General features: G+C 39.8%; 1 protein-coding gene and 1 long non-coding RNA gene across 3 annotated transcripts in view; one reads left to right on the top strand and one right to left on the bottom strand.

The window, feature by feature from the left end:
* Positions 1 to 1,793: 1,793 nt before the first annotated feature.
* The window catches only part of trappc12 (trafficking protein particle complex subunit 12), a 125,259-nt gene continuing 104,648 nt past the window's right edge, over positions 1,794 to 22,404 (bottom strand). For both annotated transcript variants that reach the window (XM_073056823.1, XM_073056824.1), the window contains exons 10-12: positions 14,282 to 14,385; positions 9,318 to 9,405; positions 1,794 to 2,321 (exon numbers count right to left, since the gene is read on the bottom strand). In XM_073056823.1, the coding sequence (XP_072912924.1) occupies positions 2,079 to 2,321; positions 9,318 to 9,405; positions 14,282 to 14,385 (435 nt within the window). In that variant the 3' untranslated portion in view covers positions 1,794 to 2,078. The remainder of the gene's footprint in view (positions 2,322 to 9,317; positions 9,406 to 14,281; positions 14,386 to 22,404) is intronic.
* The window catches only part of LOC140733461 (uncharacterized), a 43,161-nt gene continuing 31,350 nt past the window's right edge, over positions 10,594 to 22,404 (top strand). The window contains exon 1 of the long non-coding RNA XR_012100290.1: positions 10,594 to 10,686. This is a non-coding gene — a long non-coding RNA (uncharacterized lncRNA). The remainder of the gene's footprint in view (positions 10,687 to 22,404) is intronic.

Genomic DNA, 22,404 nt, shown 5'->3' with positions numbered 1-22,404 from the left:
TCAACTGAATACTTTATAATTTTATTTAGGGATTTGTAAAGATTTATTGAATTTTAAGGTGCAGCTGATTTGGTTCGTTCTAATTGAAGTAGTTCACGTCTGTTTTAATGCCTGTGAACAGAATAGATGAAGCTTCGAAAATAGAAATTTTACATAGTAATACTCAAATAGTAACAAATGGGTGAAGCTTTTATATCATCAAAATGTTCATTGTCTTACTAAAAGTTGATATCAGTTACAGGTTTATACAAAATGCTATCAAAAACTGTTTTATGCTGTAGTTTACAAATATTCTGAATCTTTCTCATTCTTCTAAATACTAGTGTTTCTTGGGCAGAAAAATACTCTTAGGATGTCTGGATATGAAAATTCTCTTGTCCTATAGTGTTTTAGTCCAGTTCCATTATCTTTCTTCCGTTGTGCTTTCAGCAGTACAGTTCAGGATGTTACTTAGCACATGTGTGACTGTAATGCAAATGATGAATCTATTCCCACTGGTATTTCATTTCTAATTTAGCCTGTTATTCAGTACCATTCCTGGGTTTTTATAATCTCAATCTGAATGATACAGACAAAGCTCGTCTCCATTTTTCTGAAGGGAGTGATTGGACATTTCAAATTTTTTAACTATAATCCAATTAATCAGAGTTCAATCTGATTGGCCTAGATTTTTTTTCCTAGTCCAAGTACTGATGGTGTCAGTTATTGAATTTCCAGATTTTATCGAAAACTTGATTGAGAAATACCAAGAAACCACTGTTGGTCCTGGAAATCTAAAAATAAGCAGAATATGCTGGAAATACTTGCATCAATTACAGCTTCTGCACCATTTATTCACCATAACTAGAAAGAGTTAGAAATAAAATTAATATTTTTGCTTTCTTTCAAAGATACTTTGTTATGTGTAACAAGAAACTGCTGGAGTGAACTATTTCAGTTATATTCATTTTACATTATCCACACAGCTAACCGCATCATACAAAATAAAAGACCTAACATGAAATTGAAATCCCTAGACAATCCCTATATTGTTGAATGCATTTCAATTTCTCACCATGCTGAGAGTTCTAGACATTCTCAGGATACCAAATAAACTGTCTCTTTAAAATAGAAAATGCTGTTACAAGCCTGAGAAGTTACTCTTTTTCCCTTTCCACCGTCGTTGCTGATCTGCTAATAATACTGTCATTTTCTGTTTCTATTTCAGATTTCCAATATCTGCCGTTTAATGTTGGCTGGAACAATGGAGTAATATTTAATAAATTCAGAGTGTAACAGCAAGCAGTCACGTATATTTATAATAGAAAATGACACAATGAGTACTCCTTTATGGAAAGATGAAACTTTGCATACCTGATGGTCAGCTGTGGAGCATATGTAGAAAATAAACTGGTGACTTGTGCCATGTATCCATTTGCAGTTTATGGCATGTGTAAACCTATCCCCTAAACACAGTGATACTTCACAGCTCCTTCACCTAATACAATTTTGACCTTCAATCTTATCTGTGTGGAGTTTGCAAATTTCTCGCTGACAGAATGGGTGTCATACAGTGCTATGCTTTCTTCAAACCGCATAAAGCTATATAGATTGGTGGGTTAATTGTCCACTGTAAACTGTCCCTGGTGTGTTGCTGAATAGTGAAATGTGGAGAGAATAAACTGGGATTTGTGTTGATGGGTGCTTAATGGTCAGTGAGGAAAAAGGCCTGCTTCTGTACTACATTATTATAGTTTGCCTGTAAGCCTATTTCTGCTGTTTGAGTCTAATGCACCTTGGAATAATGAATTCCATGTGATTATGTGGCTTTATTTAAAATCACAAAACAGGAATCACACATTATCTAACAGCTCTGGCCAGGTTGCATGAACCAGCAGGAGCAAAAAAAATTACAATCATCAGTTGGGTTAATTGAAATTCATATTGTTCCCTTATCCCTTATCCCAAGTTGTGAAAGGAAAAACAAATTATTTACTCCAAATATAGACATGTTCGCTGTAGTTAAAGATCAGTAAAATATTTACATATTTACATATTAAGTTACAATAATAATTACAAACAGGAGAACATGGATGGTTTCACAGTAGTTTTAGACACTGAATATTAAAGCTGTCTCCTTCACGACAGGCTACCGACTCCAGCAAGCTCTGTTTCTTCTGCATGCTGCGAGATGATTCAAGCTCATACATAGTGGTCAGGTTAAACAGAACACTTTCGTGCAGGTAGTGTTTTGGATCTTGCTGTACGAGTCCTTCCAGCTGCTTGAGGGAGTCTTTCAGTTTGCCCAAGTATAGCAAGCACACCGCAGCATTGTTATTTGCCTAGATTGGAGGGAGCATATTAGTTGATACATTTTAAATACAAAATACACATGTAGCCGTGTGCCTAAGCTGTCAAATAGCTGCCAAAATCAAAGGGCCAGCTTGCTAGTAAATGCTGGTGGTTCTGAACAGAATTGCTGGCATTTACTCAGTTTTTAATTATTTTTACATGCCTTAAAGTCAGAGACAGTTAAAATCTATTACAAATCCAAGATGGAGCTCCCTGAGGGCACAATTGGAGGCCCTGCTTCTGCTCAAGCAATGCCCTTTGAATCCAGCTCAATACAAGTCAATGAGATAGAGTCTCTACATCCACAGCAGCTATGTGTGAGAATGGGGGGACCTTGGGCTCTTAATACAGTCCAATTATATTTGATGTTTAGTTGAACAATGCTTACAAAAAAAAACTACTTCTTCAGAAACCTTAAGGTTTTTATTTAAACACAATCATGCCCTGCTTGAGAAATCTGTAGTCTGTTATCTGCAGCAATGTAACAGAGCTTTACTGTCAGCTTCATTGTGTGCAGTCGGCCCTCCTTATCCGCAAGTTCCGCATGTGCGAATTCAACCAACTGCGAATCGCGAAAACCCAGAAGTGCTCTTCCAGCACTTGTTGTTCAAGCATGTACAGACTTTTTTTTCTTGTCACGGGAGGATGTGCATGGGTTATCGTGGATCGGGATCGAAAAAAATCGTAAGTTCTCTTACTAAGTCGGAACAGGCACATCCGGTACTATTTAGCGTCGGTTAGTCAAATGTTTGTCTTAGTATATAGTATATATTTTACCTTTTTATGCATATAAAACACTTAATAATGTATATTTCAGTGCTGGGCTTGGGAACGGAAGTTCCCGAGTTCGATCCAGTGACAGACCGCTATCGAGTGCGCTCTCCACTGTGCCGGGTTGATGTGGAGGATCAAAAACTCAAAACCCCAAAACCCAATAATTAAACCACTGCATTGCTTAGTAATAATTGTAGCTTTCATCAGGGCAGAGCCTTTCTCACTTTATCCTTTAAAATTGTTCTGATCGTTGACCGCCATAACCTAACGTTTTTCCAATGACCGATGGCGTTTCACCTCTTTCCGATCGCTTTATTATTTCCACTTTATTTTCAATCATGATCATGATTATTTTCGTGAACAGAAACACTGTGGATTCAGAACTCTGACGCCGCTGTCCTAATGTCCACCGCACTGAGACAGGTTAAATAAGGGATTTGAGCATCTGTGAATTTTGGCATTCGCAAGGGGTCCTGGAACCAATCCCTCGCGGATAAGGAGGGCCAACTGTACTGCACTGTTCATAATGTAGCCTCTAGAGCGGAGAAACCAAATGCAAATCAGGTGTTTAATTTGCATAGCGCGTGTTCTATCTGCAGTAGGAACCCTGACCTTAATCACTGGAAGTTACAGAAATTAGCAGCCTCCCCTATTTTGGTCTGATTGATGTAGAGAAGGCCACACTAGATACAAAAGAGACCACGACAGACTTGATTTACCTAGGTCAATCTGAAGCTCTGAATGGTGCTGAGGACAGGGCAGGTGCAGCACTTGTTATGCTTGCAGGGATAACTGCCAGGATGGAAATTAATGGCAAGGGATGAGGGGACAAGTTGTCATGTAGAAATTGAGCTCTACAGAAAGCGGAGAGTGAGGGAAGACAAAGATGTGCTTAGTGGTAGGATCCTGTTATTGATGGTAGAAGCTGTAGCAAATGATATGCTGGATACGGAGACTTGGGGTGTGGTAAGTATAGACAAGGGGAACCCTATCCTTGTTTATGGGAACGGACGGATGGAGTGAGTGCAGATGTTCGGGAAATAGAGGAGATGCAGATGAGGGCAGCACCGATGGTGGTGGAAGGGAAACTGCCTTCTTTGAAAAAGGACGGTATCTCAGGTGTTCTAGAATGGAAAACCTCATCCTGAGAACAGATGCAGCAGAGTTGGAAGAACTGAGAAAAGGGAACAGCATGTTTACAAGTGACAGGATGAAAAGTGGTATAGTCAAGTTAACTATAAGGTCAGTAGTTTTGTAAAAGATTATCAAAAGATACTCTGTCTCCATCTCTGGAAAGAGAGGGATCGAGAAAGGGGAGAGAGGTATCAGAGATGGACCAAGTAAATTTAAGGGCAGGGTGGAAGTTGGATGCAAAGTTCCGTCCTTTTTACCTATTGCTGAAGATTTCCGGGATCATTTTGGTAGCAGTATACTTTCCACCTCAGGTCAATGTCAATCAGGCTTTAGATGATCTGAGCAATGGGATCAACATGCACAAAACAGCACACCCTAACACCTTCACCATTGTTTTGGGGGATTTTAACGAGGCCAGTCTGAAAAAAATCACTAAGCAATTACTATCCACCGATCACTTGCAATACTAGGGGAAACAACACACTGGACCATTATTACACCACCATCAAGAATGCCTACCATGCTAAAATTTAATGCTGTGCCTTTTCTTAAATTTCTACAACCAGCCTACTGAATATTCACAATTACATTCAATATTCAGTTTGTTGTGAGAGATCTTTGCTTGTTTCATGTTAAACAGGATATGTTCACTCCAAAACTGACAAATCCACGCTTTCAATACACTATTGTGATCTTCAATTTTCACTTTATGCAGTGTTTTTCTATTTTTCACTAACTTCTTTTCAATACATTTGTGAGCTCACTTCTCAGAATTGTCTGTGATGCACAGAGATCTGCGCATTGTCTGGGAACCTTCCCAATCCCTTGTAGAATTTTTCATTTCTGACGTTACGTCAATACTCAAAAAAGTTTTGGATTTCAGAAGATTTTGGATTTTGCAATTTCAGGTAAGGGGTACTCAACTAGTATATGTATCAGAACTTGCTACTCTTGACATCATATTGGCTTGTTTTTAAAATTCTGATCATATAGCCTGGCCTGCTGGGCAAGTTTTGGAATCTCACCATTTACAACATGTTACAAAGATAAAAGAGATTAATTGCTGCCATCAAACCATTTGTACTCACTGCAGCAGATATATTCCTTTTGTTTTATATATCTCTTTCCCCCTTTCTCTTTGACTGAAAACACTGATTTGTTTCTTCCAGACCCAAACCTTTCATAAATGGTACATGACTGCTGATGGTTAATAAGTTAAGGGGACTTTAGGAAAAATGATCATATCAAAATTTGAAGTGATTTAATTCAATATGAAACCATGGCCTTAAATCTAAAAAAAATTATACTAAGAAAGTATGAAGTGTGAATTGTCTATGGTAGACAGAGAAGCAACATTAAAAATTGTGATAGTAAGCAATGGCTTACAGAAAGAATACATAATTTACAGCAAATAAATGTCCTTCAAAAGACATAAAATTCCAACAGAAAGTGGCTGAAGTTCAACATTGTATTAGATTAAAAAAAAAGCCAAAAAAGAATTCAGAGGATTAGGAAAGTTTCAGAATTTAAAGACAGATTAAGAAACTGATATGGAACCTGTAGCAAGAAATCTAAGAGATTTGAAAGCATCTAAAGGTACTTTAGATGAAAAGCCAATAAGGGTCCCTTATAGACAAATGTACGGAAGGAGGAATTATACTAATGAATAAGGAAAAGACAAGTTTACTGTGTTCATGGAAGATACAGTGTCTAAGAAAAGTATTCACCCCCTTTGGAAGTTTTTATGTTTTATTGTTTTGCAACATTGAATCACACTGGATTTAATTTGGCTTTTTTGACACTGATCGACAGAAAAAGACACTTTCGTGTCAAAGTGAAAACAGATCTCTACGAAGTGATCTAATTACAAATATAAAATACAAAATAATTGATTGCAGAAGTATTCACACTCCTTTAATATACCACACCAAATCATCACTGGTGCAGCCAGATAGTTTTAGAAATGACTTAATTAGTTAAAACGGAGATCTGTTTTTGGAGACCAGTGTGCAGTTAAGGTGTTTCAATTGATTCCAGTAAAAATACACCTGTATCTGGAAGGTCCAGCTGCTGGTGAGTCAGTATCCCAGCAAAAATTACACCATGAAGACAAAAGAATACTCCAAGCAACACCACAAAAAAAGTTATTGAAAAGCACAAGTCAGGAGATGGATACAAGAACATTTCGAAGTCACTGAATATCCCTTGGAGCACAGTGAAATCAATCATCAAGAAATGGAAATAATATGGCTGATGAACTTAAAGAATATGTGGAAAACACTAGCAGTGTACCAGAGGTCCGTGAGTGCCATTGCATTACAAAGGACAAAGTGCTAAGCAAACTCAAAGGTCTTAAGGAGGATAAGCCACCTGGACCAGATGGCCTACATCCCAGAGCCCTGACAGAGGTTGCTGAAGAGATAACAAATGCATTGGTTACATCTTTCAAGAATCACTTGATTTTGGCATGGTCCCAGAGAACTGGGAGATGGTAAATGTTACTGCACTCTTTAAGAAGGGAGGAAGACAAAAAAAAGGATGAGAGGTGACCTGATAGGAGGTGTACAAGATAATGAGAGGCATTGATCGTGTGGATAGTCAGAGGCTTTTCCCCAGGGTTGAACTGGCTAGCACGAGAGGCCACAGTTTTAAGGTGCTTGGAAGTAGGTACAGAGGAGATGTTGGGGTAAGTTTTTTTTTTTTTACGCAGAGAGTGGTGAGTGCGTGGAATAGGCTGCCGGCGGCGGTGGTGGAGGCAGAACCGATAGGGTCTTTTAAGAGACTCCTGGATAGGTACATGGAGCTTAGAAAAATAGAGGGCTATGGGCAAGCCTAGCTAGTTCTAAGGTAAGGACATGTTCATCACAGTTTTATTGGCCAAAGGGCCTGTATTGCGCTGTAGGTTTTCTATGTATCTATGTTTCATTAGTTACATTGTTCATGTCAGTATGCTACTCCAATATCAAGTACTATAATTTTTTTAAACCAACTTCTGATACAGTTTCTTATCAAAAAATAATTGTGGCATTGGGTAGAGTCAACATGGACCTATGAAAGGGAAATCATTCGACATACCATTTTGAAGCTATAATGAGCTAAACAGATGAGAGGAAACCAATGATTATGGTAGTTTTGGACTTCCACATGGCTATCAATGAATTCTGTAGAGAACATTATTAAATAAAATTTATGCACTTGAGATTGAATAACATACTGGTGTGAATAGTAGGAATAAACAGATGGATTATTTTTGGATTGGGGGTGACTGTTAGGTTTCTGCAACAATTAATGTTGGACAATGATTTACATGAAGGGATTAGGTGCTTGTTATAGAAATCTGGATGATAATGAGGTTTGGGTGGAGGATATAGAGAGGTTTAAGAGAATGCAGTAAACAAGTAGGGAAGGATATGTCAGAAGGAATAATGTGAAAATATGTGAGGTCATCCAATTTGGTAGAAAAAAAGTAGAAAGGTGCAGTTATTTTTAAATGGCGAGAGACTGAAAGCTAATGGTATTCACTGAAATTTAATATAGAGGTACAAATAATTAGGAAGTCAAGTGGGATATTGGCTCTTAGTGCAAGAGCAGAAGAATAACGATGCATTACAGCAATTAAACAGAGTTCTGCTTCACCTGGTCTAATCGCCTTATTAATGAATTGATGTACTTACGATAGAAATAGAATGAGGGTTCACAGATAGATTCCAGAAACTTGTTCTTTGCAGAGAGATTGAACAGACCGCGTCTTTGCTTATTTGAAAAACTGAATGAGAAGTAATCTCACTGAAACACATAGAAGCATATTTTGCTCGACAGAAATGTTTAGCTTGGCTGAGGTATCCAGAACTACTGTTTGCCATTCAAAGTGGAAAGAACAATAAATTTCAGGTATGGATATTTGGATTTGTACTCACGGGATTAATGTAGACCATAAGATATAGGAACAGAATTAAGTCATTTTGGCCCAATGAGTCTGCTCTGCCATTTTATCATGGCTGGTCCAATTTTCCTCTCAGCCCCAAACTCTTGCCTTCTCCCCAAATTCCTTTATGCCCTGACCAATCAAGGATCATCAACCTTTGCCTTAGATATTCTATACATAAGGACCTGGCTTCCACAGTGGCAAAGAATTCCGCACATTCACCACTCCAAAAAATTCCTCCTCATCTCTGATCTGAAAGGATGCCCCTCTATTCTGAGGCTGTGTCCTCTGGTGTTAGGTTCTTTCAGCATAGGAAACATCCTCTCCACATCCTCTCATTTTTCCGAATTCTATTGAATATAGGCCCAGGGCCATCAAGCACTCTTCATATGACAAGCCATTCAATCCTGGAAGCATTTTTGTGAACCTCCTTTGAACCCTCTCCAGTTTCTGCATATCCTTTCTATGATTAGAAGTCCAAAACTGCTCTCAATATTCCAAGTGAGGCCTCACCAGTGCTTTATAACATCTCAACATTACATCCTTACTTTTATATTCTAGTCCTCTTGAAAAGAATGTTAACATTGCATTTGTCTTCCTCACTACAGACTCAATCTGCAAATGAACCTTTAGGGAATCCTACACAAGGACCCCCAAGTCCCTTTGCACCTCAGTTTTTTTTTTGTATTTTTTCTCTGACACTATATTCCATCTGCCACTTCTTTGTCCATTCTCCTAATCTGTCTAAGTCCTTTTGTGGCCTCTCTGTTTCCTTAAAACTACCTGTTCCTGCATCTATCTCCATATTGTCTGCAAACTTTGCAACAAAGCCACCAATTCCATCATCCAAATCATGTCCGAAAATAACACTGCTATCAGCCATGATCTTAGTGAACAGCAGAGAATCAATGAGGGACAAAACAGGCTGCCCCTGCTTCTATTTCTTAAGTCAGAAGTCTCAAGTCAAAAGAACCATTAACAATTGGGTCAGGAATGAATAGGGTGACTGGCTGCATAAAGAGATTTGCAACTACATGAAGAGTATTGGGAAAGCACATGAAGAAAATATGTAATATATTGAAAATGACAACAGTATTCTATTAAACTAGAACTACACTATATAATGTGAACTACACATGACAGGGTTACTCACCACTGGATTGCTTGGATCTAATTTGATGACTTCTGTGAAGAATTTATGGGCTTCAGCGAAGTTATTCTGACCAAGGTGCAGGAATGCCCTGATGACAGAAATAATATACTTTCAAATGCTGAATGTTGCTTGCTATAAATAACATGTACCTAAATTAAAACCAATAAAATGAAAACAAATTATTATCAAACTACAATGAAACACGACATGCCATAGTCAGAATTAGAAGTTGTTTCTCTCAGGAGTGGAGCAAAATGTTTTCACTTTATAGATTTGCTTTTTGTTGTAGTGCCTACCCAAAACTGCAGGACGACATACTTTAAAAATAAAGCACCTTCTGGGACTTGAAAAAAACAATATTCAGCACCATAAAGGGCTATAATGTCATGTAATTACTTCAACCCATGCCCTACTGTGCACTGTCATTCTTTAGCTGTTGCCAAATTTTAAATTTATTTTAGTATAAAAATAGAAAATTCACAAGAGTAATCCAGAAACTGTTTCAAGCAGAGAGCAAAACATGGTTTAGCAGAACGGATTCCCCTGTGATGGTAAGATGCATATTGGTAGGTAGCCACAATGAATTAATTTATTAATTTGACCGTTAAGCAAACCAACATCTCAAAGACTTTCTGTCCCTCCCTCAGGAAGATGATTTCTTGCATTTGGACTCACACGTTCACACAAAGCCACATTGGCGTTGAATTCTAAACACCCACACAAGATTTCACATAGCTTTAATTAGGCATGAACAAACCAGCATTAATTTACAGTTAGGCTTCCCCCACACAATGATGGAGATAAATAGAATGCTGCTAGACCTTCATCAACACTTAATATATATAAAAAAAAGCTGTCAAAATGAATCATTCTGCATGTTTCCTCCTCTGATGAGATTAGTCTCTTATCAGGAGACTGTCTTTGTGGATCTTATGTTTTACCACTACATTGCAGAATGCAACAAACTACATTTACATGTACACAAGACATTCAGGCTGAAATACATTAAAATAAACATTATGAAAGATCAAAAAATCAAAACAGAAAAACAAAATATAGATGGAATTATAACAAAAAATAACTGTTTCAAATCTAATCTGCATCAAAGAACTGGTGTCAAAATATATTGACATGATGCTGTGTGCCACAGTTCCCATGAGACATTAGATTACATAGCAGGAGAGAGAATTTAAAGAAGCACGCAGGGACAGTCAGGACATTCTGTGTGCCAGTTCCTGAGGAGAGGTTGGATTGCATAGCAGGGGAAAGAGATGAGCTGGAACAGTCAGGACATTCTGCATGTCATAGTTACCGAGGAAATGTTGGATTGTGCATAATAAGGCTTTCGGCAAGGGCCAATAAAAAGAAGGTAGGTTTAAGCGAAATGGTGATTGTGGGAGCAGCCATAGTGTGAGTGGGCCAGTGTTAAGAGTGGGAAGTTTATGCTTTGGTTTATAAATGTTTTGGCAAGGAGAAGCAGAGGCTGGAAGTAGATTTTTTCATTTAATTTTTCACACAGTTAGAGCAATGGGGATGCCAGGCGGGATAGTGGAATGCTCCTCTTGTGGAATGTGGAAGGCAGTGAGACTTCCTGTGTCCCTGATGACTACGTCTGCAAGAGGAAAATGCAGCTGCAGCTTCTTTCAGACCACGTTAGGGAATTGATGCTAGAGCTGGATAAACTTTGGATCATTCGAGAGGCTGAGGGGTTGAGTGACAGGGCATACAGGGAGATAGTTATATTTATGGTACAGGATACAGGTAACTCCTGACAGTCAAAAGGATGAAAGTGGTTAAACAGCCAGTGCAGAGTACTCCTGTGGCTATCACACTCAACAACAGGTATACCGCTGTGGATATAGTTGGTGGGGATGATCTGTCAGAGGAAAGTCACAAAGATCAGGTCCCTGGCACTAAGTCCACCTCTGTGGCTCAAATGGGAAGAGGGGGAGGAAGAGGTGAGCTATAGTGATAAGGGATTCATTGGTTAGGAGAACAGACAAGTGGCTTTGTGGATGAGAATGAGATTCCTGGATGGTATTTACCTCCCAGACACCAGGGTCAGGACATCTCAGATCATGCCCACAACATTCTTAAGTGGGAGGGAGAGCACCAGAGGTCATGGTGTACATCGATATCAATGACATGGCCAGGAAGGGTGATGAGGTCCTGCAAAGTGAGTTCATGGAGTTAGGTGCCTAGTTAAAGGACAAGACCTTCACGGTTGTGATCTCAGGATTGCTACTTGTGCCAGAAGCTAGTGAGGCCAGAAATAGGAAGATCATACAGTTTAAAATGTGGCTAAGGAGATGGTGCAGGAGGGAGGGCTTCAGATTTTTTGATTATTGGACTCTCTTCCAGGGTAAGTGGGATCTGTACAGAGGGGATGGTGAATGGTTGGGGGGGGGGGGGGGGAGAGGTGTGAGGTTAAACTAGAATTGCAGGGGAATGGGAACCAGATCACCAGAGCAGATAGTGGTGTGGTTGTGGGGAAAGGTGTTAAGCCTACATACAAAAGCAGGAATCAAAAGATTGAGCATGGTGGGACTAATGATCTGAGTTGTGTATACTTCAATACAAGTAGGAAAGATGGATGAACTTAGGGTACGGATGAGCATGTGGAATTCTGATATTGTAGTTATTAGTGAGACGGCTGCAGGAGGGGCAGGACTGGCAGCTTAATATTTCAGGGATCCATTGTTCTTAAGCGATAAAGTGGGAGGGTCAGCATTACTGGTCAGGGAAAAAGTCACAGTAGTGCTCAGACAAGACAGATTGGAGAGCTCATCTACTGAGGCTATATGGGTAGAACTGAGGAGTAAGAAAGGGATGACCACGTTAATGGGATTATCTTATCGGCCACCCAACAATTTGTGCAATTTAGAGAAGCAAATATGTAGAGATTGCAGACTGTTGCAAGAAACACAAGACTGTGATAGCAAGTAATTTTAACTTTCCACCTATTGACTGGGACACCCACACTGTAAAAATGCAGGATAGGATAGTGTTTGTCAAATGTGTTCAAAAAGTTTCCTTAATCAGAATATAGAGGTTCCCACTAGAGAAAGAGCAATACTAGATTTCCTATTAGGAAATGAGACAGAGATGAGATATGCTTGTGTAGGTTAGATTTTGACATTTACGAGAGAAATTTGGATAGGGACATGGATGGGATGGTTATGGAGGGCAATGGTTTTGGTGTAGGTCAATGGGACTCCACAGATTAATAGTTTGGCATGGACTAGATGGCTGAAGGGCCTGTTTCTGTGCTATAGTAATCTATGACTCTGGGACTCTATATATCTTCATTGAAATAAAATAAATAGAGGAAAAAAGCAGTTAAGTGATGTGTGGAATACACTAAAGGAAAATCTCAAAAGTGCAAGAATTTGCCATGGTCATTTCTATCACAGGCTAAGGCACTGATGGCTTGGGCAACAAACTATTCAATTTTATCAAGGACAGTGGGATGGATTTAATAAAATTAAACTGCCCTCTTCTGGGTCATCAAGCAGATTTATAACTGTATCCCCTTATATCCTTCGGGAAGAATTTGTTTTATGGATAGCAGGTTAATGGTCCAGATTTAATTGTAGGAATAATGATTTAGTTTGACTGGAGTGTGTCAGATGGAAATCTCTGTGGTTAAACTTCGACATCAGAAGTTGATATAGGATTTGCCCTGAACCGTTACAAGGCACTCAAACGCAAGTTGTAGTTTCTACTATGAAACAAACTAGAATTCCAACCATTGCCTGTAAGGCGTTTCTACGTTCTCTCCGTGACTGCAAGGGTTTCTTCCAGGTGCTCCGGTTTCTTCCCACAGTCCAAAGACATACTGGTTGGTAGGTTAGTTGGTCAGTGTAAATTGTTCCGTGATGGGAGTTGCAGCTTGAACAGCTGGAAGGGTCTGTTCCAAGCTGTATCTCAATCAATAAAAGCCTGGGCTTTCCAATCAAAGCCCAAGGAGATTTTTAAAAGCAAAAAACCTTAATAGCAACAAACAATCTTCCTGACACTGAAAATGAACGTTTTAAATATAAAAATACAGCATTTAATTTGTTTAAATATTAATCATTCTTGGAAATATGTAAATAATCAGTTCCTTCTGGTCTTCGCCCTCTGTACTATTTTTCTTTAACTATCTTTTCAGAAGATGATTTTACACTGGTGTTATAAATTAGCTTTTGAATATTATTTTAAATACACTGCAATGATTATTTCATTGGATTAATTGAGAAGGCATGATGTTGCTTTCCTTGCTTTAAAATCAGTATCAGAATCATTATCACTGATATACTGTATGTCATGACATTTGTTGTTTTGTAGCAGCAGTACTATGCAAAGAGAGAGCAAAATAGTGAAATAGTGTTCATGGACCCAAGGATTGCTCAGAAATATGACAGTGGAGCGGAAAGAAGCTGTTCCTAAAACATTTTGTGTCTCCAGGATCCTGTACTTCCTCCCTACTGAGGACAGGGCATGTCCTCAGCAGTGGGGGTCCTTAACGATGGATGCTACATTCTTGAGGCATCATTTTTGAAGATATCCCCGTTGGAAGTGGGAATATGCAGCTGGCTGAGCTTACAACCCTTTGCAGCTCTTTCCTGATCCTGAACACTGGTGCTTCCATACCCAATACTGATGTAACCGGTCAGAACGCTCTTCACAGTATGTCTGTAGAAATCTGTCAGTCTTTGACGACATAAACCCTACGTGTCCCAGATCTGAACCAGTAGTCTGCTACAACATAATCTGTTCGGCTCATACATCCTTCACACATGGTAGATTTTGCTGCCCAGCAGTTATGCCATCACTAGCCGCTGTGAAATAGGAAAGCCGTAAGCCATACTTCATGATCTCCTCCCAATTTAGCAGACAGGTTTTGAACACTTTGTGACAATTGGTCTGATAACAGCAACCAGGCAAATTACACATTTGAGTATGTATTTTCTGTGCCTTACCTGTTCATGTGAATTATTATATTCTGCTGCAATTCATTTCCTAATTTCGGAATCACTTCCTCTACTTTTTGAAAATATCTCTCAGCTGTTTTGATGTCACCAATCTAGATATAAAGGAATACAATATTAAAAAATTTAAAGCGCAAACAAGCTTTAATTTAAGGAAAAAGTAGAGGGCAAGTAGGGTTAAGGAAACAGGGATTCTTCAGAAGGACTTAGACAGATTAGGAGAATCGACAAAGAAGCTGCAGATAAAATATAGTGTAAGATAGTGTGTACGGTAGGAGGGATAAAGAGGTAGACTTTACTAAATGGGGAAAATTTCAGAAATCAGAGATGTAACAGGAATTGGGAATCCTCATGTAGGGTTCCTTTAAGGGTTACTGGCAGGTTGAGCTGGTGGTAAAGAAGGCAAATGCAATGTTAGAATTCATTTCATGAGGACTAGAGAGGACCTGGCTCATGAACTGCTTGTCCCACTGCCAACAAGGAGGAGGCTATGTAGCACCTATGCCAGGACCACCAGACTCAAAAACAGCTACTTAGCCTACAAGCTGTAAGGCTGATCAACATCTCCACCCACTAACCCATCCTTCCACACCCCACCACCACTACTTTATCATTTCCTATCAGTCATCCTACATACACTCCTATGCCTAGCATTACTTTATAGACATAGAATCTATCTAAAGAGATTATCTTATATGTATTTATAAGTTCGTTAAGATTATTGAAGCTGGGGGTGGTAGTGGGGATAAGCTCCCACAACATGTTAAATGCTGCCAATGGCGTGTGTCTCAAATAGCCTCTGACAACCAAGTCCAGCTCCTGGTCTTCATGTGTGGCTTAGCTACTAAGCCTGGTGGAACCATTTCCACTGACAGAAGGGGCAAAGGTGGATTACTGGCAGCTTAAAACGCGTCAATTCAAACAGATGGGGCTCACCAGCTGCAGTTAGCAGCTCATCTAGAAGGAAAACTCTGATCTCAAACTTCTGCTGCCTTGTGCCTATACCCTCTCATGGGGAAGGCTTTGGCAGTAAACCCTGAGGAAAAATCCAAAGCTGGAGTCCCTACGGCAGTTGTACATTGAGTTCAATGCTAACTGTTATATCCTGAAACTGTATCGGTCTCTGCCATTCCTTTGGATTCATCAGCCATGTGTAGGTGGGCAGCCTGCTACATGAGCAAGAGCTTGCTCTCCATATTGTACTACTCTGGCTTGTGTATCATGTAGACAGATGAGAAGCAACATCAATGTGCTGACTATGTTGCCACACAAAGCTCCAATCTGCTGATCAAATTTGCAGATGACACGAGATTGATAGACCTTATTTCCAACAATGATGAGACAGCCTACAGAGGAGAAGCCAGCGCCCTGACACAGTGGTGCCAAGAAAACAACCTCTCCTCAATGGCAAAAAAATGAAGGAGTTGATTGTGGATTACAAGAGGAATGGAGACAGGTTAGCCCCTGATGACATCAATGGGACTGTAGTTAAGAGGGTGAATAGTTTCAAGTTCCTCTGTACACATATCACCAAGGATCTCACCTGGACTGTACTTACCGGCTCTGTGGTGAAAAAAGTGCAACAGCACCTCTTTCATCTCAAACAGCTGAAGAAGTTTGGCACAAGTCCCCAAATCATCCAGACTTGCTACAGGAGCATCACCAAGAGCATCCTGACTGGCTGTGTTACCACCTGGTACAGGAAATGTACCACCCTCAATTGCAGGGCACTGCAGAGAGATGTGCGGACAGCCCAGTGCATCTGTGGATGTGAACTTTCCTCTATTCAGGACATTTACAGCAGCAGGTGTGTAAAAAAGGCCCAGAGGACCATCAGGGACTCCAGCCACCCCAACCACATGATGTTTCAGCTGACAAATGGTACCATAGCATTAAAGCCAGGACCAACAGGCTCTGGACAAGCTTCCTTCACCAGGCCATCAGATTTATTAATAATACACATTGATCTGATTGCATATCTGACTTACATACATGTATACAAAACAATTATGTATACGATCTAAGTGCTTGGGCAATATCCTCTCATATATCCACTCTTTATTGTTTGTACATTGCAACAGAGATGCAACATAAGGATTTTTATGCCCTTGGATGTAAGAATAAAAATAAATAAATGAACAGATAAATAATGGCTGACCCTGACTAATGGGAGACCTCATGTATTTATATATATTATGTTTTTTATTATTGTGTTCTTTGTCTTGTGTTTTTTTGTGCTGCACTGGATCTGGAGTAATAATTATTTTATTCTCCTTTACATTTGTATAATGATTTGTACAACGACATTAACCAACCTTGAAAAAAAGCAAGGATGTAATACTGAGGCTTTATAAGGTATTGGTCAGACCACACTTGGAGTACCGTGAGCAATTTTGGGCTCCTTATCTAATAAAAGATGTGAGGGTCAAGAGGAGGCTCATGAGAATGATTCCAGGATTGAAAGGTTAACATATGAGGACTGGTTGAGGGCTGAGCCTGTACTCACTTAAGAATGAGGAGGGATCTCATTGAAACCTATGGCATATTGAAAGGCCTAAATAGAGTGGATGTGGAGATGATGTTTTATATAGTGGGTGAGTCTAGTACCAGAAGACACAGCCTCAGAATAGCAAGCTGTTCACTGAAAAAAATGAGAAGGAATTTCTTTAGAAGGTAGTGAATCTGTGGAATTCATTGCCACAGATGGCTATGGAGGCCAAGTCATTGGGTATATTTAATGCAGACATTGATAGGTCCTTGATGAGTTAGGGCCTCAAAGGTATGGAGAGAAGGCACGAGAATGGGGTTAAGAGGGATAATAAATCAGCCATGATGGAATGGTGGAGCAGACTCAGAAGGCTGAATAGCCTAATTCTACTCCTATGTTTCATGGAGAACTATTTGGAAATTTCAGTGTTTGTTAATTCAGAATAAAAATACTGCTTCAAAAATATTAGATGCTGGAAATGAGTCTTGCACAGCAGAGTTCAGCCAGTGTATTTACGTAACTTGTCCAGCTGAAATCTACAGGCTGCTGACAAGAAGGGTGGGAATACAATTGACTCTCTAGCTGGTTAGTTTTTAACTGGCAGGAATGGCATTTTCTGCTTATCAGTTCTTGCAAAAGTGTCACCGTAAGTCTTGCTGCAAGTAACATGAACAGCTTTATTTTCTAAGCTGCTGAATTCATATAATTAGTGAACAAAATTGAACAACTTTGTCCAAGTTTAGATGTGTATGGATGCTTTTAATTTGAAAGTGTACAGATGTGCTCAATACTGTAATAGATCAATCCAGATTACTGTAACTAAACCTTACATTTTACATGTAGCTCTGATGACAACGTTGATTCAGTATTTACACCTCATCACCAGTAACAAATTAATTTACCAGAATATACAAATCCCTTCCTTAACATGTATACTTAAAAATATTAGACAACCAAGAAGAGTGATTAATGAACTTTTCATAATTATTTGACAAGTACTATCATAATAAATGTATAATTACTAAGACATATATTCAGCAACATAAGCTAAAATTTTACTCATTTGGTGCCACAAGCCTTTGAAAACTTTCTTAATAATTCTATGGGATAAATTACAGGGAAATACTTGAGTATCATCATCATCAGGTGCCATGCCCAGTTTGAGCTTTGACTGCCATGGCCCACACACTCCTGTTTCAGGTCAAGTGGATCAATTCATTGGTATTCATTTCCAGTTCTCTGGCTGCTGTCTGCATCATCATTTGTCTTTGCCTTCTGCTTGCTTTCTTCCCTTCAATCTTTCCCATAATTACCATGCATTCTAACTCCTCTTTCCTAATTACATATCCAATGAAGTTATGTTGCCTTTTCATGAGGACATAAATAATCTTCCGGAAATAGTAAGGGACCGAGGGTCTAATGAGATGGAGGAACTGAGGGAAATACATGTTAGTAGGGAAGTGGTGTTAGGTAAATTGAAGGGATTAAAGGCAGATAAATCCCCAGGGCCAGATGGTCTGCATCCCAGAGTGCTTAAGGAAGTAGCCCAAGAAATAGTGGATGCTTTAGTGATAATTTTTCAAAGCTCCTTAGATTCTGGATTAGTTCCTGAGGATTGGAGGGTGGCTAATGTAACCCCACTTTTTAAAAAAGGAGGGAGAGAGAAACCGGGGAATTATAGACAGGATAGTCTGACATCGGTGGTGGGGAAAATGCTAGAGTCGGTTATCAAAGATGTGATAACAGCACATTTAGAAAGAGGTGAAATCATCGGACAAAGTCAGCATGGATTTGTGAAAGGAAAATCATGTCTGACGAATCTTATCGAATTTTTTGAAGATGTAACTAGTAGAGTGGATAGGGGAGAGCCAGTGGATGTGGTATATTTAGATTTTCAAAAGGCTTTTGACAAGGTCCCAGACAGGAGATTAGTGTGCAAACTTAAAGCACACGGTATTGGGGGTATGGTATTGATGTGGGTAGAGAATTGGTTGGGAGACAGGAAGCAAAGAGTGGGAGTAAACGGGACCTTTTCAGAATGGCAGGCAGTGACTAGTGGGGTACCGCAAGGCTCAGTGCTGGGACCCCAGTTGTTTACAATACATATTAATGATTTAGACGAGCGAATTAAATGCAGCATCTCCAAGTTTGCAGATGACACGAAGCTGGGCGGCGGTGTTAGCTGTGAGGAGGATGCTAAGAGGATGCAGGGTGACTTGGATAGGTTAGGTGAATGGGCAAATTCATGGCAGATGCAATTTAATGTGGATAAATGTGAGGTTATCCACTTTGGTTGCAAGAACAGGAAAACAGATTATTATTTGAATGGTGGCCAATTAGGAAAAGGGGAGGTGCAACGAGACCTGGGTGTCATTGTACACCAGTCATTGAAGGTGGGCATGCAGGTATAGCAGGCAGTGAAAAAGGCAAATGGTATGTTGGCATTCATAGCAAAAGGATTTGAGTACAGGTGCAGGGAGGTTCTACAGCAGTTGTACAAGGCCTTGGTGAGACGGCACCTAGAATATTGTGTGCAGTTTTGGTCCCCTAATCTGAGGAAAGACATTCTTGCCATAGAGGGAGTACAGAGAAGGTTCACCAGATTGATTCCTTGGATGGCAGGACTTTCGTATGAAGAAAGATTGGATCGACTAGGCTTATACTCACTGGAATTTAGAAGATTGAGGGGAGATCTTATTGAAACATATAAAATTCTAAAGGGATTGGACAGGCTAGATGCCAGAAGATTGTTTCTGATGTTGGGGAAGTCCAGAACGAGGGGTCACAGTTTAAGGATAAAGGAGAAGCCTTTTAGGACCGAGATGAGGAAAAACTTCTTCACACAGAGAGTGGTGAATCTGTGGAATTCTCTGCCACAGGAAACAGTTGAGGCCGGTTCATTGGCTATATTTAAGAGGAAGTTCGATATGGCCCTTGTGGCTAAAGGGATCAGGGGGTATGGAGAGAAAACAGGTACAGGGTTTTGAGTTGGATGATCAGCCATGATCATACTGAATGGCGGTGCAGGCTTGAAGGGCCGAATGGCCTACTCCTGCACCTATTTTCTATGTTTCTATTTTCTATTTCATGAAAAGGCAACGTAAAGAGAAATACATTATTTCTCTTTTTGTGCTTGCTCTGTTCATGACATCCTCATTTGATATTCGTTTCATCCATGATATTCTTTGCATCCTCTTCAAAAACCACATCTCTCCTGCTTCAATTCGTTTCCTTATGTTACTAGATATTGTCTAACATTCTGAACCATATAATAAAACTGGATAAACGTAACAGTTCAGTACTCTGAGGCGGATTGTCATGCCTAGCTTAGTGTTGGTCAGTATATTCTTCATTCTCGTAAAGGTGTCTTTTGCCATCCCTATTCTTCTTTTGATGTCCATGTCGCACCTGCCATCTGATGTCACCCAGTTTCCTAAGTAGCAAAAGTTCTGTACTTGTTTTATGTTTTCCCCGTTTATTCTCAGCCTGCAGATAGGATTCTCCTTTTTGGATATCACCATTCTGTCTTTTTGCAATTTATAGATAGAACCATTATTGTATTTTCTTCAACAACTATATGAATTAAGTTTTCTAATTCTTCCTCTGTACTTGCAATTAATACAGTGTCATCTGCATATCTGAAATTATAGATGTTTTAGCTGTAAGACGTCCCTTATTTTTTGTAATATTGTTTCACTGTACACATTAAACAAAACGGGTGAAAACACACCCTTGTCTAACGCCTCTCTTGATTTTCATAAACGGACTCACTTCTCCATCTATTCTTACAGTGGCAGTTTGTTCCCAGTACAGATTTCTGATTAGGTAGAGGTCTTTTGAATCTAGATATTCCTGTAATATTTCAAATAACTTATTGTGCTTCACTTTATCAAATGTTTTTGTGTAGTTGATAAAACAAACAAATCTTTTTGCACTTGAATAGCTCATTCTGATAGTATCCTTAACATCAATATCATGTTTATTGCACCTTTGTCTTTCATAAAACCACATTGATCTTTACCTATTTAAGAACTAGAGGACATGGGTTTGAGATGAGAGGGGAAAGATTCAACAGAAACTTGAAGGGGAGGTTATTTTGCTTTTTAAAAAAAAGAGGGTAACATATGGTGCCAGTGAAAGTGATTGAGGCAGATATAATAACAACTTCTAAGAGAACTGGATAGGTACATGGATAGGTAAAACATGCAAAAATTGCCGAAAGAACTCAGCAGATCAGGCAGCATCCATGGAGGAAAATAAACAGTTGACATTTCAGGTTAAGACCCTTCATCAGTACTGGGAAAAAATGCAGAAGCCAGAAAAAAGTGTGGGTGGAAGGAAGGGGAAACATAGAAAACCTTCAGCACCATACAGGCCCTTCGGCCACTAAGTTGTGCTGAACATGTCCCAACCTTAGAAATTACTAGAGTTACCCATAGCTCTCTATTTTTCTAAGCTCCATGTACCTATCCAAAAGTCACTTAAAAAACATTATCGAATCTGCCTCAACCACTGTCGCCGGCAGCCCATCCCACGCACTCACCACTCTCTGCGTTTAAAATTTTTTTACCCCTGATATCTCCTCTGAACCTACTCCCCAGCTCCTTAAACCTCTTATGGCAGCCATTTCAGCCCTGGGAAAAAGCCTCTGACTATCCACATGATCAATACCTCTCATCATCTTATACACCCCTATCAGGTCACCTCTCATCCTCCGTTGCTCCAAGGAGAAAAGGCTGAGTTCACTCAACCTGTTTTCATAAGGCATGCTCCCCAATCCAGGCAACATCCTTGTAAATCTCCTCTGCACCCTTTCTATGGCTTCCACATCCTTCCTTTAGTGAGGCGGCCAGAACTGAGCACAGTACTCCAAGTGGGGTCTGACCAGGGTCCTATATAGCTGCAACATTACTTCTCGGCTCTTAAACTCAATCCCACGGTTGATGAAGACCAATACACTGTATGCCTTCTTAACCACAGAGTCAACCTGCACAGCTGCTTTGAGCTTCCTATGGGCTCAGAGCCCAAGATCCCTCTGATCCTCCACACTGCCAAGAGTCTAATTAATACTATATTCTGCCATCATATTTGACCTACCAAAATGAACCACTTCACACTTATCCGGGTTGAACTCCATCTGCCACTTCTCAAGCCCAGTTTTGCGTCCTATGTCCCAATGTAACCACTGACAGTCCTCCACACTATCCACAACACCCCCAACCTTTGTGTCATCAGAAGAACATGAGCTGGTGGGTATTAGAGGAATCCAGATGATGGGGGAAGAGGGAATGACATGAAAAGCTGGGACGGGATAGGAAAAGAGGCAAAAGTCTGCAAAAGAGTGCATCTGATAGGAGAGGGCATTGGACTATGGAATAAAGGGAAGTTAATGGGGAACCAGAGGGAGGAAGTACTGGTGATAGGCATATCATAAGGATGCAGGAGGGATGAGAGTAATGAGGCCAGAGAGATAAGGAAAAACAAAACGGGGGCGGACAGAAAACAGAGAGGAGTGGTTTCTGAAAGTTAGAGAAATTTTTTGCTGATGCCGGCAGGTTGCAGACTACCAAGATAGAATATGAGGTATTGTCCTCTAATCTGCATCAAGCATCAACTTGGAAGAAGT

Source organism: Hemitrygon akajei, chromosome 9 (genome assembly GCF_048418815.1).
Source record: "Hemitrygon akajei chromosome 9, sHemAka1.3, whole genome shotgun sequence".
Lineage (NCBI taxonomy): Eukaryota > Metazoa > Chordata > Chondrichthyes > Myliobatiformes > Dasyatidae > Hemitrygon > Hemitrygon akajei.
This window is presented reverse-complemented; position numbering and strand designations above follow the sequence as displayed.